The 20,244-nt window shown below is 35.8% G+C and overlaps 1 protein-coding gene across 1 annotated transcript in view; it reads right to left on the bottom strand.

The window, feature by feature from the left end:
- Positions 1 to 5,734: 5,734 nt before the first annotated feature.
- LOC139311057 (transient receptor potential cation channel subfamily V member 6-like) overlaps positions 5,735 to 20,244 on the bottom strand; it is a 32,828-nt gene continuing 18,318 nt past the window's right edge. The window contains exons 8-15 of the mRNA XM_070935387.1: positions 15,550 to 15,762; positions 14,801 to 14,887; positions 13,596 to 13,672; positions 12,988 to 13,153; positions 12,324 to 12,390; positions 10,421 to 10,689; positions 6,776 to 6,882; positions 5,735 to 6,005 (exon numbers count right to left, since the gene is read on the bottom strand). Of these exons, the coding sequence (XP_070791488.1) occupies positions 5,735 to 6,005; positions 6,776 to 6,882; positions 10,421 to 10,689; positions 12,324 to 12,390; positions 12,988 to 13,153; positions 13,596 to 13,672; positions 14,801 to 14,887; positions 15,550 to 15,762 (1,257 nt within the window). The remainder of the gene's footprint in view (positions 6,006 to 6,775; positions 6,883 to 10,420; positions 10,690 to 12,323; positions 12,391 to 12,987; positions 13,154 to 13,595; positions 13,673 to 14,800; positions 14,888 to 15,549; positions 15,763 to 20,244) is intronic.

Below are 20,244 nucleotides of genomic sequence, written 5' to 3'. Positions count from 1 at the left end.
TCTTCTTCCACCTTGAGAAACTGTAATATAAAACTGAATAAGAAAACTTTCTGGCATCTTAACAAATTATCAATTTATTATTATTCCCATCTTTTGACCAGTCTCTGGGGGAAAAAAAATAAATCATATCACACACATGGCTGCAAGCAAGCTGAGGGACTGCTGGAGCCTATATCTCTGTTTCAACTCTGTTATTCTATGATACAATGACCATATATCCATTGTAGGATATATGGACAGCTATTTATTTCAGAAAGCTATCCTTTAGATTTATTCATTTTTCAATAACTCACTTTCGTCCTTTATTTTGAACATTTAACTTTTGTGGTATGAATGGCACCACTTAATGCAGCTTTTCATATTCATGTGGAAAAATATGGAAATTGAATTGACTTTTTAAAATAAATTTCTGTATATTGTTTGATATTTAGACATCTTTATTAAAATATGCATTTTTGTAAAGGTTTTGCTCCTGAATTAAAGCAAAATTATAAACATAAAAAAGTGCAATTCTATGAACTTCTTTGTCTCTTTTTCAAGCTTGTCCTTTATTTTTTCAAGAAAATATGCTCACTATACATACAGAACATTAGGTTGAACAGTTTTTCTCATTTTGGATTAATAATTTATATAAATATTATTTCTTCCTTCCTCAGTCTAAATAGGTTGTATCATTCTAAAAGCCTGCCATTTCTATTTTATTTATCAGAAGTTGTGTCTCTGTTTTGCTTAAAAGGTTTTTTTTTAAAGAATAACATGCATTTACCCAAGAAACAGAAACACAGAAAATAGGTAGATATATTCAAGAAGGTTCAATAGATTTATTCTGAATATTTTCATTTTGTGGAACATGGACAACAACACCAAAGATAATTCGCTTTTTTAAAAAAAACATTTTGATCAAGGATTGTTGATTTCTGGATATTGTTTATGCACATACTTTGGGATTACCTCACTAGGAGAGATTTGAAAACTTTCCAGTTAAGACTCCCGAATACTACTGAATGAAATGATAATGTAGCAAAGATTTGTTTTTTGAACTTTTTAAAATAATGTGTGTCCTCCATGCAGGTTAGACATAAGTACTGATTTTCTTAAACAAAGCCTACTGTTAATAGCTTTTACATATTATAGATAGAATCATAGAATCATAGAGCTGGAAGTTTCCTCCGGGGTTTTATAGACCAACCCTCTGCTCAAGGCAGAAGCCTTATACCATTCCAGTCAAATGGTTGTCCAATCTATTTTTGAAAATCTTCAGCGATGAAGCATCCACAACCCAGGAGGCAAGCTATTCCATTAATTATTCTGTCAGAAAATTTCTCCTTACTTTAGATCTCTTTTTAACAAGGTTCCACCTATTACTTGTCTTGCCTTCATGTGCCCTCAAGAATAAATCAATCCACTTACTTTGTGACAGCCCTTCAAGACAGTTGCCATCCCTCCCCCACTCCTTCTCTTTGATCTCTTTGATACCTAGGTTCTTTAACTGTTCATCATGATTTAGCTTCCAGACCCTTTATCGTCTTCGTTGCTCTTTGTGCGCTTTCCAGTGGCCAAAACATCTTTTTTGAATCGTGGTGACCAGAACTGTATGCAGTATTCTAAGTATTGTCTTGACTCTATCCCTCTGTTGATGCAGCCTAGGACTGCATTGGCTTTTTGGCAGCTTGTAAGCATACTGCTGGCTTACTAGGGTGATCCAATAGCAATAGCAATAGCAGTTTAGATTTATATACCGCTTCATAGTGCTTTACAGCCTCTCCAAGCGGTTTACAAAGTCGGCATATTGTCCCCAACAGTCTGGGTCCTCATTTTACCGACCTCAGAAGGAATGGAAGGCTGAGTTAACCTTGAGCCTGGTGAGATTCGATTTGCCTAACTGCTGGCAGCCAGGGATCAGCAGAAGTACTGCAGTACTGCACTCTAACCACTGCGCTACCGCGGCTACTAGGGTACCTAGATTTCCTGCTTAAAAGTGCAGGACCTTACTTTTCTCACCACTGAACTGCATTTTGTTGGATTGGGCCCAACGTGCAGGTTTATCAAGATCTTTCTAAATCTTGAGTCCATCTTCCAAGGTGTTAGCAATTCCCCCCAGCTTTGTGTCATCTGCAAATTTGATGAGTTCCTCTTCTATCCCCTCATATAGATCATTTATGAAGATGTTGAAGAATACTGGGTCCCAAGACTCATCCTTGAGGTACCCTTCTGCATGTTTCTCTCCATTAGATGTAGCTCCGTTGAGGACTATCCAGAGTTCAGTAGGTCAGCCAATTATAAATCAATCTGATGGTGGTACTGTCTACCCCACATTGTTCTATCTTACCAAGAAGTAGGTTGTGGTCAAATGCCTTGCTGAAGTCCAAGTATACTACATCCACAGCGTTTTGCTGACCCATTAATTTATTTTGTCAAAAAAGGTAATAAGGCTTGTCTGATATGATGTTTTTAACAACCCATGCTGGCTTCTAGTAATCATCTTGTTTGTTTCTAGGTGCTATCCAATCCTCCACTTGATTATCCTTCAGAAAGTATTCAGATGTGTTTGGCTGTTAAGATTCTCCAAGTGACGTGCAAAACTGTGAGAAAGCTTGTTCTTCAAGTCACACCATTAAAATATATATATCACCAAAAAAACAATTGCACCATACAGAAAACATTGGATGAGGCTTGTATTAAAAATGTACATATTGCTAAAAATTATGATGTAACATATATACAAATAGATAGCTATTTCTACAGAGCTCGAATACACTGGGCTTTTTCATTTGTTATTAGTGGCATTCAGAATACGCCCTGGCTTAGTTGTAAAGTTCAATTAATTGAAGGTTTTGAAATGGCTTGTGGCAACATAGCAAAGTCTTTAAAAATTGCTAACTCATTAGGAATCAAATTATATGTGAAATCTTAACATGATTGTTGTAACTTTCTAATTTAGACCGCAACGTATTTTGTCGTATAAAATTATACATTTATTTTGATTGAATCTCAAATTTTATTAAATGCTTTTAGCAAAGTGTAAAAAATGTCTACATTAATATGACACAAAAGAGTAAGAAAGTGCAACTTCAAACAAAATGAACTCAGAAAAAACAATCTACAAATTAAAACAATTGTTTGTATTTATATTAGCTTAATTTACTATAAATGATTAAACCGTTGGGAGCAAAAGGGATTAACAATGTGATCCCTTTAGACTCATTTCTCTTGAGAGCTAGGGATGGTTAAAACAATATTCAGTTCCTCTAAGGCAAATCTTGATAAGCTTCAAGAGATTTACAATGTGATTTATATTCATATCTTTCTGCTTACTTCATCAATAAATCATATTTCCATATAAAAAATGGAAGCCTGAAAGTTAGCTCAAAGCTGCTGCAAATTTGCATTGCATTGGACATCTTCTGCCTTGATTTAAGATCTCAGCTCAATATGCCATTTTTTCTGGATTATGTTACTTTTGACTTGATTGCTGCCTTACTAAAAAAAAAATCACCACTGATAAAATCCTGTATCTCCAAAGGCTGAACGTTAGAAAGAAGACTGAGCTGAAATTATGCATTCTATTCCTGTTAGGCAGCAAGATTATATTTTAATCAGTGGATATTCTAAAACATAATTTCCTGGCAGAGTCCAGGAAAAAGTATCAATGCCACTACCCCAAATATCCTGGTATCCCATTAATTACATCATAGATGAAGTGAGCCATGGTGCAGGCCCTTGTTCAGTCATGCAGTCCTTGGTGGTCTCTGAGCTTGATTATTCGCTTCCTTTATTTTGTTTTATTGTTTTATAGTTGTTTTATTAGCAGACTGGGTAACATCTTCAGTGCTTGTCCAATCATTTCTTGTCCAAACCAATGTCCAAACTAATTCAAATCCTTGTCCAATCACTTGGAGAAACTATAAATCTGTGCCAGCTAGAGAAATTACTAAACTACGAATAACCCTTAAGGAATTTCTTTAACTAATACTTCATTTGAGAGAATATGAAATCAGAATATTAAGGCATGAAATGAAATTGCCTTTCAAACTCCCTAAAGCATCACAGATCAGTTTTATACATGTGCAAATTGTATTTTCACAGACATATAGTGCAAAATTCTACAAAGGAAATACATATAACCATAACTAATCAAGACTTGTTCAGTTCATCAGTGATTTGACAAATCTCCAACTTCAACTTGAAGAGGTAGTTTCTCAACTTCATCCTTGGATAAAAAAAATTCATCCCCATTTCTTCTTTAGAAATCCTTCCCTCACCCCAAGTCTGAGTTCAGAGAGGTTCAGAGGGGGCAGAGAGGCATCTTCTGGGTTTGAAACAAATTTAAGTGGCACCCTCCCAATCCAACATTTAGTTGGCCTCTGAAGGTAGTCCGAGAATGCACTCATAGCTTTCTTTTCTCAAGCCCAACCAAGGGCAAGATCATTCATAGCAGTACCAAGCATTCAGGAACCCTTGGCCACCGTGACAAACCTTAAAATACAGCTGGAAATTCCTGAGTTGCCAGACATCTGTGCATAGAAAATGCATTTTTGTTATGGAATGAGAATCAAGCCAACTTATCCTTGAAGGCCAGAGCCAAATTCGTGCAATAGTAGATCAAGCAGGAATCAGACTGACAATGCCTGAAAACTGTATGCTTTGATGCTACATAGTTCAGGTCAATATACGAGGGCAATCGAAAAGCAAATATGACCAGTTAGAACTGTCGCTCATTGCTCCTGCTACAAAGGAATTGGAGTAACTTTCCACTCAGATGCTGGAAAGGCAGTAAGTCATTAATTTGCTTTAAGTGATGAAATATTGGCTTTTTCCTTCTGGAGTAAAGTTTGAAGTGATAGCTAGAGATAAATTAAAGAAACACTTGCTTTGTTTCACTTTATATTTGGAAAGATGATCTTTTCAAGTTGGATCCGTAGGAAACACCATCTTTGAACCACTACTTTGGAAGTAGAGACTGCAAAAAGAAGCCCTCTGAAACATTTCACTCAAATTAATTGCAGTTATTTTTGATTGAGTAAAAATGTTTAGTATTACTTTGTATTCCACTTTAAACAAATCTTGATGCCTTCTTAAGGAAACACAATACTTTTGGGAAGTTCAGCTACAAAGGTGACTTAAAGTTAGGGTTTTAGTTAATTAGGGTTTTATTTTTAGATTTCCTCTAAGCAAAATTCTGGTCCTGTATAATAGCTGTCAAACAGGTCAAGAGTAGTAACAGGCTGGATTCCAAGCCAGCAAGAATAAACAGAGGAGGCTATATATTAATACAATTAAGTTTGTAAACCTTTTCGTTATTCCTCTCTCCAAGGGAAATATTAGCAGAATTCAGTTCAGCTAAGAAAAGAAATCCTATCATATTGACTACAAAAATTGTACCCGGGATAAAATTCCATGTCACCTATTTAACTTAAAGTGCATTGGAGTCCTATATAAAAAAACAGTAACTTTTTTTCAATCCTTTTGGTGGAACTGACACTCAGCTTCTTAAAAAGTTTCTGGATTGCTAGAAGTTAGCTAGTTTGTTTATCTTTTTTCTTGTTTTAATCTAAATTTTCTGCAGAGTTGGTCCTTCAGAGAACAAGGGAAAAGATGAACTGAAGCCATCTGAACTGAAGACTGAAGTCATCCTGAATCCTGAGATTACTGCTCCCAGATCCCACCAACTACTGGAAGAATTTGTGAAGTAGCCCAAAGCACCAGTAATGTGACCAGTCATTCAAGAGGCATATCATACGTGATAGATCTCTTCTTCCAAAGCGTGATTTACTTCCCCACGAAGGTGGCTGAAGGTGTTGTTCCGCAGGATTTGCCAACCACGGTGGAAGCTACTTAGAGTAGTGCTTCGTGAGACCGATGGAGATGTTTCTTTCTTGAATCGGAAAGGTTCGGGTTGGTATAGTTTCCCAGAATACTTATCAAAATCCTCTTTGTCTTGGTTTTTAAATGCTTCTGCATAGCGTAACATCTTGTGCTTGCTGATATCCAGACGCTCTTCCACCCTGTGAAAAGGAGAGCAAATAAAAGTAATGACTTGTTTATTTTAGAGACCACCCAATTCCAGATGACCCTGGGTGGCTTACGTCATAAAATAAAAACAGAAAGTAATGAAAAAAAATCCTAAAAGAACAAATGCCACACTCCCTCCACTAAAAACATAATGAAACTAACATGGCAGGTTTAGCCAAGATCACTCATTATGAAAAAAGGTTCAAGGCCAGAACTAATCAATCTAACTCTCCAGCAAGCATTAGACTCTGCAGCCAGATTCCAGATTTTGCTGCCGTTGATAAAGCTCTCTTATTATTCAGCTCTCCAGGTCTTGAGCCACAAAAATTCTGGTTTGAACCTAGGACCCAGTTTTGATAGCATGGGAATGGGTGTACACCTGTCTGTAGGGCATGTAAATCTGGACTTTGTAATAGTTAGGCAACTTGAATCCCGCAAAGTAGAAAGCAGTAATAGAATTACTGGACCGGGTTTGTATTATTATCCTCTGACTTCACATTTGAGTGCCAATCTCAGATTCTGTCCTTAGTTAGAAAACATAATTTCCAGATTGAGATTCAGTCACTGACATTTTCAAATAAAAAACAAAAAGCCTGTATTTAAAAAGCTGGATATCAATTTAGCAAGAATTAAACAGACTATCTGTATCTGCTTGGTATAAACAGCTTTTTATGTTCTTATATCCATATGCCTAGATATATTTCATTAACTATATTGGAGACTATTTCTGTAGGCAATATACAACTAGGTAAAAGGAGTTCACCTGAGAAACCATTTGTCTCCTAACCCATACTCTTGGCCACAAATACCAGAGCGAGGCCAAAGACATCGCGGGAGTTTCCGTTCAAGCATAACTGTAGTAGCAACAACCTGTATGAAAGCAAACAGATTAGTTCAACCCTGCTACAAAACCAGGTAAACTTTTGTATTCAAAAATAAAATAGAAAATGGTTCAAGTACATCATTCGGTTTAATTTATTAGAATTCAGTATGTGGAACCAAAGTGGAAAAAAAACCATACAAATGGGACCAGACACAAAATCAGAAGCAACCATCTATTTTACAGTGCAATCTTCTGCTACAGTTAGAGATAGACAAGTACTCAAGATGGTTTATTTGGGAGTCTTGATCATCATTTGGCTAGGTGATTTTTTTTCATGCTCTATAAGGCACCAGCCACTGGATCAATCTGAGGCAGCAACTGGTCCAGAATGTGGCAATAAGATTTTTGGTGGGCAGTCCATTCTTGCACAATAACATCTCTCCTAAAATAACCTCTGGGCTCATTTCAAAATGTTGATACTGACCTATAGAGCCTTATCTATGTAGCTCTAAGTCTTATCAGGCACTGCTTTGTCAGAATTAAATCCACCCATCCTGTGGGAATATCTCAGGGAGGGCTGGAATTAGGGGACATGGCAATTCTACATCCCCAAAGTTTGTAAAGCTCTCTCCCCATAGGATTTTTAAGATGACTAGAGATGGTACATTTTACTAATCTTTCAATTGTACTAAGTGCTAATGGTGTTGAGAGTCTTTTGATTTGGTAGGGAATAAAACTGTTTTTTTAAAAAATTAACAAATTCTGTACTGTGGTGGAGGCTTCATGTGAATACAAACAATTCAGCTTTTGTAAAGGGAAGCTGAGTTTTGAGGGAAATACCCATAATACAATCTGCACACAGCAGGTAGAGCCAGGTGCACTTGGCTTAATGGGACTCCTTCCACTTCACAATCACGTTCAGTAGCAAATGTGGTTATGCTTGAATTAGTTTTTTATTATCTCTGTGAAGTAGTTCTATCTTTATATATTTCATACAAACAAACAGTTCTTCAGATTTGTTTAATTTTGCATGCACTGAATAAATATTGGTATTCAGTTAAAACCACAAGCTAGCAAGTTATGTAAAATAAAGTTTCATGTATAAGAATTCTCGCTGACATAATTAGATTGTAGGCATGTGATTTCAAACTGTTCAGATTTCAGCTCAAAAGCCATAGGCAAAAACATCCTGAACATAAAATAATCCTTTTGTGTGTTCCAAATTAATAAAATACTCCATGTTTTGAAGTTTCATCTCCAGTGAAAGAATGTTCTTTGATTGGTTAGTTTCTTTTTTAAAACCCTCCAAACCAATAAGTCTGGTAAGCTAATAAGGCAAAGGCTGCATCCCTGTTGTCTTTATCTAGAACTGGTTGAGGAGGGAAAGGGAGAAGTGAGGGAGAATTAGTTAGGCAATGTTCTGAGATTAAGAACATTAAGTACATGTTATCCTATAGCAAAATTAATTGATTGTTGATAATAGAATGTTATTGCTCTGGGTTGTCTTAGCATGTGCACTGTGCTGCTGTACTATTTAGCTGTCAGGTTGCCAAATGGAAAAATTAGGTTGCCTTGATTTTTGAGATTTACAATGGTTACCAAGGGCAAAATGTATACATTGCTCATGTGCATTAAGTAGATACTCTGTGTGTGTGTGTGTGTGTGTGTGTGTGTGTGTGTGTGTGTGTGTGTGTGTATTACCTACTGGAATATGTTTTTCCTTTGTTAATGTTGTTTGTAGGCTATATTGAGATTAATCTATTGCTCTTGCTTCCTTTCTTGAATCATTTCTGTGGCTGTTTGTGCAAGGAGGTCACAGCCTGCACAGTCATCCTTAATAGGTGATTCTGTTATGTGCTATGAGACGGGTTTTTTAAAAAATATTAAGTGGCCAATTTTTCTGTAGCCTTGATGATAGGCACTCAGCATGAATTACTATGCATTCTAAATGGGTGTTCCCAGGATGAAAAATACGGGGTAGAAGAGCTTGCTTTGAGTTTCTTTGTTCCCTATGGTAGAACACCCAAACTGATTACTGGTTTTTGAACACAACCCTCTCAAACATATTGATAGAACATTCTTATAAAAAATGTTTCATCTTCTCAAAACAATTTCTCCCCTTTCATGCATAGGACAAGAAATAATTCTCTATATTTAGAGGGAAAAAACTAGGGGTGGGGAGAGGAAGATAGATTAGACTTTATTTTCTGGATAGTTAATTAATCTGTAACAGAAAAGAATTTGACTGACAAAGCATAATACCACATGAAGTGGCATTTGTAGTTTGTAGAGTACAACATGGACACAGCATTACTGCATTGGCAGGAATGAGAAAAAGGATATGTGGGAATAATCACAGTTGTATATAAGTATCTTTCAAATTGGTCCATGGCATTGGACCTGGGTACCTTCAAGACCGTCTTCTGCCACCAGTAGCCTCCCACCGGCCAGTCCGCTCCCACAGAGAGGGTCTCCTCAGGGTGCCTTTGGCCAAATTATGCCGGCTGGCGACACCCAGGGGGAGGGCCTTCTCTGTGGGAGCCCCTGCCCTTTGGAATGAACTGCCCCCAGAAATGCGTAAGATCTCTGACCTCCGTGTATTTCGCTGTGCCCTCAAAACCTTGTTGTTCCGCCAGGCTGGGCTATCAATGTAAAGATTTTAATTGGTTTTAAATGTGGGATTTTAAATTTGGGGGTTTTATAATTGAGCCAATTATTTAATAATTTTAATTATTTTTAAATTTTGTTTGTCTTTGTGCTTTTAATCAGGCTGAGTCCTTCGGGAGAAGGGCGGTATAGAAATAAAATAATGATAATGATAATGATAATGATAATAATAATAATAATAATAATAATAATAATAATAATAATAATAATAATATTAAATTGTTGTACCTTATTTTTAGCTTTAACTATTCAAAAATAACCTCAACATTACATTGTGTTGTTATGAACAAATTGAAGACTTTTCAGCTATTAAAACTGCACGTACCCTAAGCAAAAGGGAAATGGATTTGAATGTGATACATAGAGGTGAGTTCCACCATGTTTGCTGTTTGTTGTGAGCCTGTTACACAGGTTGCAGCCTTGATTATAGAAACTAATTATGAGGTCTTTAGATTGTCTCTGGACTCAGTTCTTTTTCACTAGCCATGCATAACGGATCTGAATCTTTAAATTTTTCATTCATATCTGCAAGCCTCTATGCTGAAAAGTATGCATTCATTAAATGAACTGGAATGAATTAGAAAGTGTTAACATTAAATTAGCATCCAGCTAATAGTAGTGGCATCCATAACAAAACTTTACAGCATAAGGGCATATCAGTATTATAATTTTATCTTAACATAGACTAGTTTATTTAATTGTTATGATTTCTTCCAAATATACTGTATTGGAAAATTATAAAAGATAATTCTGGGACACTCCAATCCCTTTTAGAGTAACAAACCCCAGAAATGCTTAATTGGGAGCCATGGCAACTAAATCAGTTGCAAGCTGGTCTAAATTTCCACTGCAGACATGTCCAAAGCTGCAAAAATATATGACTTCTCAACAGACTGCACTGCATGACTATAATCTCACCTGTGCTCGCCAAAGCTCATCCCGTTCATTGGCTACTCGCCAATGAGTATCACCCATCATGGCAATGAACAGGTTGAGCATGAGCAAAGCAGCAATGATAGCGAAAGCAGCATACACCACACAGAACATGAATGGGAGATCCACATCATAGTTGGCTGGCCCATCTATGATGGTAAGGAAGAGCTCGAACGTACTGAAGAGAGACATGGGATAATTGTAGAATTGTCCCAGATTGCTTGGATTTTCTGTCTGAAAGATGATGTAGAAAGCTGTTGATGAAACAAAAATGAGAAGTCAGCTACATATACATAGTATATACACTCACACACATACAACCGGATAATGGCATCCACATCTTCCACTATTCCTTTCAACTACTTTGCCACAAGAATCTTAATTACTTATCTATCTTTCTGCTGATGTTTTCTCTATGAGTTTACTTGTCCTGAAAGTTAATAGCCACTCTTAATTCTCATGAAAAATCTAAGGCCGGCATGTAAATTCTTTTCTTCTCTTCCATAACTTGAATAACTGGATGCTGATATTCAACATCCAGAATATGGATGCTGAATATGCAGAAGTCCCACAATAGCAGATGAGAAGCAGGCAATTTTAAACAAGTGATATGCAGATATGGATGAAAAGGAGCAAAATCTGTCATTGGGTGTGTTCGGTAGGCAACAATGTGCAATAGTATATTTTCTAAAAATATATGGAGAAGCCAGAATAACAGAAGGCTCAGGGTAAACCATCATCTAAAATAATGGCTTTTAAACTTTGTATCTTAAGAACATTCTGTTCTTAAAAGATTGCACAAGAAACCTCAGTACATTTCCTATAGTATTCCCAAACATAAGAACCATGCTAGATTAGAGCAAAGGATCTGTTCTTTTCAGTTTTAACAATGGCCATCAAAAGATTGACAACAATTTATTCTGCTATTTATTCCTCCATTTCTTCCACTAATATTCAGGAGCATGTTGCCCCCAAATTATATCACATTTTGGATGAATTCCTTTTAACAATGGCTATCAACAGACAGATAACAATATTTCCTGCTATTTATTCCTCTATTTCTTCCAGTGATATTTAGGAGCATACTGCCTCCCCCTCCAAATTATAGTGCATTTTGTTCAAAGAAGACACCAGTCAATATTTCTAAGTTGGTATACTGATCACACATGGACGCGGTGGCTCAGTGGCTAAGACACTGAGACACGCTGATCAGAAGGTTGGCAGTTCAGCGGTTTGAATCCCTAGTGCCACATAACGGGGTAAGCTCCCGTTACTTCTCCCAGCTTCTGCCAACCTAGCAGTTCGAAACCACATAAAAAATGCTAGTAGAAAAATAGGGACCACCTTTGGTGGGAAGGTAACAGTGTTCTGTACGCCTTTGGCATTTAGTCATGCCGGCCACATTACCACGGAGATGTCTTTGGACAGTGCTGGCTGTTCGGCTTTGAAACAGAGATGAGCACCGCTCCCTAGAGCCAGAAATGACTAGCACATATGTGCGAGGGGAACCTTTACCTTTACCTTTGTACGGATCACATTCATTGAACGTATGTCCAGCACTTGAGGTGCACGACAGTGAAAACTCAGCATTGAATACCAAATAATTTATGTTTTAGATTGCATTATCTGCTACTATTGATTGCTTGCTATGGCACTCCTTTAAAATTCCATAAAATTCCAGGGTTCTTATGAAAGCCACCGTTATTACAAAAACATGGATACAATTTTTTAAAAAAACAAAACAAAACAAAACCTGGAAATATATAGGAAAAAAATTTTTTCACTGGAGAAATGACTAGCATAATAAGGACATTAACAGATTCTCAGACTGCATATTCAAAGAATACTGAGATAATCTTGGAAGTTCCCATCTTCCTTTAGAGCTCACCTGAGGCAAAGCCAAATATGACAACGGCCATTAGCCCACAAAAACGTATAAGGTCACCAAATATCATCTGCAGAGAAGATAAAACAATAATGTTATTATGTCTAACTTTTCTCCAGCTCTCCTTTTCCCACTATTGTCTGACCTTTAAATTCTCAGTTCCAATTATTAGAAAAGGGGTACTTCTGAGAGAAATTCAAGTAGTTCTCAATTTACAACCAGTCACTTAATAACTATTCAAAATTACACTGGGCCCACCCAAAAGCTACTTACAACCCATTTTTGAAGTTACAATAGCCACACACACCCTTGTAGTCATGTGATTGCGTTTTGGCTGCTTAGCAACCAGCTCAGCTTTACAGCCATTTGCAGCATTCCTTGCCATTGTGACAGAAATTGTGACATTTCTTGCCAGTTTCTGGTGTTGACTTCCAGTTTCTGACAAACAAAAAATCACCCACTGGGGAAAATTAGTTGGTTTAATCACTGCGACATTTGCTTAACAACTACCACACAAACAATTGCAAAATTGATTCAGTCATGCAATGCCTTGACTTATGACTGCATCACAACCGTTAATTGTAGGCTCACTTATAGTTGTAAATTGAGGACTACCTATGGAATTCTTTCTCAGTTTGACTTCAGTTTTTAGCTTTACTTTCCTTACCTTCTGTATCATGATGGTGAAAGGCCCAAGCATCTGAAATCCTCGTGCAAAGTACATGACGTTGCACCAGCCCAACACCAGGGCAAAGGACATGGGGACCACTTCTCCTTTTGTGCTGGTCAGTCGCATTACCATGGTTATCAGGATCACACAGGCATATGTGATGCTGTAGATGGATAATATAACTAAGTGAGAATGAGTAATTAATTAATACAACCTAAAATTAATTAAGATAGAATTGAGCCCTAAACATACATGAGCAGACAATACATGTAAATATATGCTCATGTGCATTCACAGAAAGGAGAGTGTCTCTTTGTTCTCTTTTGCTGGAACAAGGCATTTCTTGTGAAAAATTGTTTGTTGTCAATTTTAATGTGTCTCAAGTTGAAACATCTGAGGAATTTCAATATTTTCAGAAGATTCAAAGGTCAACCCCGCCAGACAGAACTTAAACAGATGTTAAGAGACACAAATTTGCAAAGAAAGAAATCTAGATTTGAAGCAGATAGAAATAGAAGAAAAAATGGTGAAAGGAAAATTACACTGGCAGAATATATATAAGAAAAAAAAGAGTATTTGTGAGTTTTGGAACTGTAGAGTCTCACATTATTATGTGAAAAGGTCCTCCCAGGATGGTTTGTCCAAAGTACTTTGTAGCTCCAACTCTTAGAATATCTGGAATCTATTAAAAAAATAAAATATATATCAAAAGTTTATAACCAACTGAGGACTGAAATCATCAATGTGCTGAGTCTACCTCTAGAAATTGACTCAACATATTTTGTGCCCAAGTCAAGGAAAAAATAGAAAAAAACAAGCCATTATGAGGACAATGTTGTTAATACAGGTAGTCCTTATGACCACAATTAAGCCCAAAATTTCCATTGTTAAGTGAGACATTTGTTAAGTGAATTTTGCCCCATTTTATGACCTTCCTTGCCATAGTTGTTAAATGAATCACTGCTAAATTAGTAATCCAGTTGTTAACTGAATCTGGCTTCCCCATTGACTTTGCTTGTCAGAAGATCATAAAAGGTGATCACATGACCTTGGGACATACCAACAGTCATAAGATGAACCAGTTACCAAGCATCTAAATTTTGATCACATGATCATGGGGATGCTGCAAAGGTCGTAATTGTGAAAAACGTTCATAAGTCACATTTTTCAGTGCCGTTGTAACTTTGAATGGTCACTAAACGAACTGTTGTACCTGACATGATTTTATAAAGGGAAACCTATACACTACAACTATCAGCAATCAAAAATGTCACCTGCTTTTCAGTAGTTAGCAACACCTTGATAAGTCAGTGATCTAAACTTCACGTTAAGAGTAGTAATTTTGCAGAATAAAGACATTCAAAAAATATTTTAATATTGGTGATTAAACAAGCAAAATGTGAAAAGATGTTAAAATGCTCCAAACAGGGTACAATTTAAAATATAAAATGCCTTAAGCCTGTAAAATTTAGTAAGACAGTGATTTTAAAAAATGAATTCAATTATTTTATTACAGTATATGCAGATCCTGCTAACAATTACTGGTTATATTCATCCACAATCAGATCATCTGTAATTATTTTAACTATTTCCAAAACAAAAATTAACTCTGGATACTTCCCAATAGGGAAGTCAGAAGTACAGGTAGCATATGTAGCATCATGTTTTTCAAGACAATTATACTGATTTCAGATAACATATGATTGCTTAGGTATACAGTGTCTCTCCAATGGCAGATAGAACTGCCAATCTGATGTTGGTATATTTTAATGAAGATCAGTTTAATAGAAATTTATTCTTTTGTCCTTACCTCTAGGAGTAAAATTGCCATGGCTCCTATCACTGTAATTAACTCTCCCACAAGCCTGAGTTGATCCTCATATGTCAGATATGATTCCTAAAAACAGGAAAGTGTCCTAATTAAGGAGATGTTAGAGATCTGAAAAATCTGGCTGGTGTCATCAAGACGTTTAATTTATTTAGTGTAGTTTAATTTAATTATTTCTCTTTTGGCAGCATTGTTTTGATAGTGAAACTGTTATTGGAAAGGTGAACCAAAAGATGATCTTGCACAAGTAACGTGTATTACCCCACCCCCAAATCTTTCCTGAAAACATAGAAACCAATACTGTAGGCCAGTGAAAAAATAAGAGTAGAATCTTTCCTTTGCTACCTTGCTTTTATAGCAGGGAGTGTTGTAAATAAATGCTAATTTCCATTTACAGACTGAAGAGGTACAGTTGAATACCAGGAAAGATCTTCCGTTTTTTAATCTTCCATCTAAGAAATGTAGATTATTTGTCCTTGGATCAGGGGAGAATGACTCATTCAAGAAAGGCTAGTGAAAGCCAGAGCCTTGCTGGCAAATTCAGTGATTTTTTCCCCCTTATCTTTAAGCTGTTCTCACAATTGAGGCAGCCTTTTTCTTCACGGCCTCTTGGAGCATTTTCAAAAAGAGTTTTTGCAAAGTTTAAAATTCTTCCGTACAGCATTTTGAAAACAGTTATTTTACAATTTGCCTAGATTCACAGAGAAACCGGTAGTTATACACCAATATACCTGCAATGTTTTCTGCACAATGATGGTGTTATCCCGCTCGTTCGTTCGATTATCTGAGCGATTTTTCAGTGGTCTATAAACGCAGCACATGGTAAAGCAAATCATATAGAGGACATAAAACAAAGCCAGGAAATAGAAATACAGACGCCCATATGTGTTCCACTTCAGGTTCACAAGTTCCTTCACAGGAGTAATATCTAGGATACGGCGAGCCTGGAAAGAAGAGGCAGGGGGAAAAAAAACACCTGGTAATTAACTCTAAAAGTCCCACATTTCAAAAATCAGCCACTGGTGTGGTCCTAATAATATTTTCTTTCAAATTTAACTTAATTTTATATATTGGGGGCACTTATATACCTTCTTTCACAAAGAACTGCAAGGCAGTATTCCAAGAAAAAAAAAATTAGAAGATAAGATTAAAAACAGGAGAAAGACATGTGAACTTTCAAAAGAAAGGGTATTCCTTAATTGGAGAGCAGTTGGGAGAAAAAAGCTCTTCATGCACTCCTGATAAAACTATGCATCTTCTTTCAAAAGGCCTCTACTGCAGATCAGCAGGTTCATAACAAGGCATGCAGTTTTAAAGATATTTTGAATTAAGTCCTCAAACCATTGGCAATCAATGGATGTCTTTTAAAATAGAAGGATGTGATCATTGGACAAATGATCCCATGTAACACCGCTCCTGCGCGAGCTGCACTGGCTCCCAGTGGTCTTCCGGGTGCGCTTCAAGGTGTTGGTTATCACCTTTAAAGCGCTCCATGGCATAGGGCCTAGCTATCTTCGAGACCGCCTGCTGCTACCGACGACCTCCCACCCACCTGTGCGCTCCCACAGAGAGGGCCTCCTCGGGGTGCCATCAGCCAAACAATATAGGCTGGTGACCCCCGGGGGAGAGCCTTCTCTGTGGGGGCACCTACCCTCTGGAATCAGCTGCCCCCAGAGATAAGGAGAATCCAAGACCTCAGTGCCTTCCGCCGTACCCTTAAAACCCACTTTCTCCAGCAAGCCGGGCTGGCTTAGGAAGAAATTTTTTAAATGTTTTAAATTTTTTAAATGTTTAATTGGTTTGTGGTTTTTTAAATTTTTGGGCCAAATTTATATAGATTTTAATTGTTTTTAATATTTGTATTTCATGTTTTTAATTCTGGCTGTGCACTGCCCTGAGTCCTCAGGGAGAAGGGCGGTATATAAATTGAAGAAATAATAATAATAATAATAATAATAATAATAATAATAATAATAATAATAATAATAATAATAATAATAATAATAATATTTAGAAATTCTAAATTTGCCGGACTTGAACATTTTGACTCTACAAAAAACCACTTTACTCGGAACAGCTTACATCCTCCGACGATACCTTAACAGTTCCTAGGTCCTTGGTTAGGACTCGAGCTGCTGAGCTATTAACCAGCCTCAAAGGCTGTGAATCTCACTAAAGATTAAATAATAATAATAATAATAATAATAATAATAATAATAATAATAATACTAAATGATTGCATAAATGTCAACCCTGAAGCTGATCTGACGGAGGTCATTGTGAGGCTTCAGTGTTGCCACACTGGAGCTGAGGGATAGGGAGGGGGGAATAACCTGACAGTAAATGAAATGAAATGAATATGAAATTGGCATTCTAATTTTTTTTCATGCTGAACTAAAGCCTTTAAAGAAAATAAGTTCTTAGAAAATATGTGACTTCCAAAGGTGTGAATGCAAGAGCTAAATTAAATTATTAAATTATTACATCAATTACTGGGATTATGGAGTGGGAAGCTTCTACAGTACTTGGGCTTTCTTAGTTTAGCCATGGATTGGGGGCTTTTTGCCATGAATTTAATTGATGAATTACCTTACTTGGTGGTGACTATCCTTTTCCTTACATAATCCTTCCCAATACTTAATATGAACACTTTAATCCTACCTGAAAGTTAGCCTAAGTACACATAATGGTTATGGTTCATACGTATCTCTTTTGACCCTTCTGATTCTGGTGCATTTCTGCCTGGCATCTAGCATTTGGCACATGCATATTCAATCTATATCAAAAAGCACTTTATTTAATAGTATATTTTGCAAAATCCTGCACATTAGTATGTAGACAATATACTTGTCAGTATATGCTAAAAAATGATCCATAACATGAAAAAGCATGTCTTTGGAATTTAAAGAAACCTCTAGACCATATTCTTATTATATCATTCTGTAAATGAATATGAAATTGGTTAAAGGGTTCAATGGTTTAGTCCTTTTAGCTAGTTTTGTGCTTGAGTTTTTTTAAAAGCAAACTCTCCTGCAAATATTACTGTACTGTAATACAGTAATAAAATATTACTGTACTGACAATCATCAGTGTTTTCCAATGAATGTACCCATCAATAACTTTGTATTGGATTGATCTGTCACTTCAATTGCCTATTGTATAGTAAGAACTCAGCAACAATTTATATAGTATATTTATGAACTAAACAGCCCTTTGTCAAATACCCAATCCAGCAAACTGGTGTTACCTTTGAAAACTTTTTTTTAACATAGATGATTTGATTTGTAAAGATACCTCACTTTTTTTCAGCAGGTATGTCCCTACTAGAGCTCAATTTGTTATACTTTCCTCATTCGTTAGGCACTCTCACTGTTTTATTTAAGTTAATATGTATTTTAAGGTCTCTCCCTCTATCTTCAAATCAACTGCTTGACAATATGTTGAATTGATTAGCCAATGATAAATAAGGGGATTTTTTAAAAAAGAATTGAATACTTTATTTGATCAAGTGTAGTTAGTCACACAAGGAATCTGGTCTTTGATAAAATTAGATTGAGCAATCTTGGCAGGCCTGGGCCAGATGATTAGCTCCTCTAAGCTCTCACAATTTTTTAAAAAGATTGGATATCATTTATTTCCTGAGTCTTACTCTGTCCCTGCCTCCGAATCAGAATTTATTCTTATTACTGGTATTTTGTTTTGCATTCAAATGTCTATCTATTTGTATTTCAATTCATATAACTTTCAAGATGGGTAATATTGTGTGGCCCAGAGTCTGACATCTGTATATTGCAATCACTGATTACTTAGTATGATCCATTATTTTATTATCCCAGGTCTCCTGAATGCAGGGAAGGAAAACTAGTAGATCATTCATTTATATGGAATTGTTTACATTACGAATCATGCCTACCCATGACTATGAAATTTGATTACAGTTTGAAATGAAACCTGAACTGCAAAGCCATGTTTTGCTCTGACCAATAAACAGAATCAGAAAGCTTAATTGAAGGTATATTTTCTAATCACAGTTTGAAATAACAAATTATGTAATTAGGTGTGATGCACCGTTATAATCAGAATGCTAAGTGGATGGATGATGCAAGTCATATTATGACTTAGAATTATATGTGAATCATATAAATCCTTCTATTACATGATTTTGTATGATGCTAATATTAAACTAATTAGATCAGTCACCTTTTTCTGCATTAGAATTTTAGAATTAACTTTGATGTATCTTTAGAGAGAGATGATAAAATGTAAATGTACTTTTAACTGCTGCTAAGAAGATTCGGAACGACTTCTATTTATTCTATTTTTCTTCTTTTCTACATTTTTCTTTTTTTCACTTTTTGATTATTTTTATTTCTCTTACGTTGAACTTAAAATTTGTATTGTTTTTACTCTGTCGAAAAACTTCTTTATATATATATATATATATATATATATATATATATATATATATATATATATATAATTTTAGGATTAACTTACTGCATTCTAAACTATGGATCAATACAACAAATATTATTCACTGAACTCAGTTACACTTGTAAAATGTATATCATTTGCCTGGCATAAGAAGAAGGGGTGAACTGATTCTATTTTAAACACACAAATTAATAAATTTGCCAGCTTCCTTTAAAATATTAAAAAATATATGTTGCTAACTTAATACGTATGCTAAGGAATGGGGTTTTTTTTTAAGTAAGCTGAGCTGAAATAAACCAAGGCTTATGGCAATCTATGAGTCTAACCAGTGTAGAGCTACACTCCTCAATGGATAGTGTCTGGGATCTGTAATGACACTCAATGATCAGTCCTAAACCTGAAATTGACAGAACGGGGGAAAGATTAAAAATTTATTTAAGATGTGGAATGATCCCCAGTGCATAAAATATATATATAAGGACAGAAATTTGAAGTGAATTGTCTCATTACTCAAGAGTGCTACCATCTGTGAATATGATTTTAACTAAATGCAGCTACTTTTTTTCTGATTATGTTTATGGTTCTAAGAAGTCAAAAGCTGTCAAATGTCATATATAATCTTCACAAAAGTAAAGTTGGAAATTGGTGTTGTAAAGTTAATGATGACCATAAATTGTTTTAAAAAAAAGAACCTTCCCATACGCCTCACAAGTTATTAAATTTAACATGATGACAGCCAGATAGCACATGCAAAATCCAGTAAGGTTAACAAGGTCTTAGTAGGCAAAACAATTTATCTTTCCAGGACAATTGATCTGTTTTGTCAGTTACAACCAGAGATGGAATGAACAATTACAAGGTGGCAAAGTTGACTAACAATGGCTTACTAACATTTGAGAAAGTGTGATCCTCATTGGTATCTCCATCATGCCAGGAATTAAAACCAAGAAAGTTTGAATTCAAAGTAAATTATCTATCTCTGAGCTACAGCC

This window comes from Pituophis catenifer, unplaced genomic scaffold (assembly GCF_029215685.1).
Source record: "Pituophis catenifer annectens isolate HBS135680 unplaced genomic scaffold, rPitCat1.0.hap2 SCAF_2, whole genome shotgun sequence".
Lineage (NCBI taxonomy): Eukaryota > Metazoa > Chordata > Lepidosauria > Squamata > Colubridae > Pituophis > Pituophis catenifer.
Note: the sequence above shows the minus strand (reverse complement) of the source record. Positions and strands in the feature narration are given on the sequence as shown.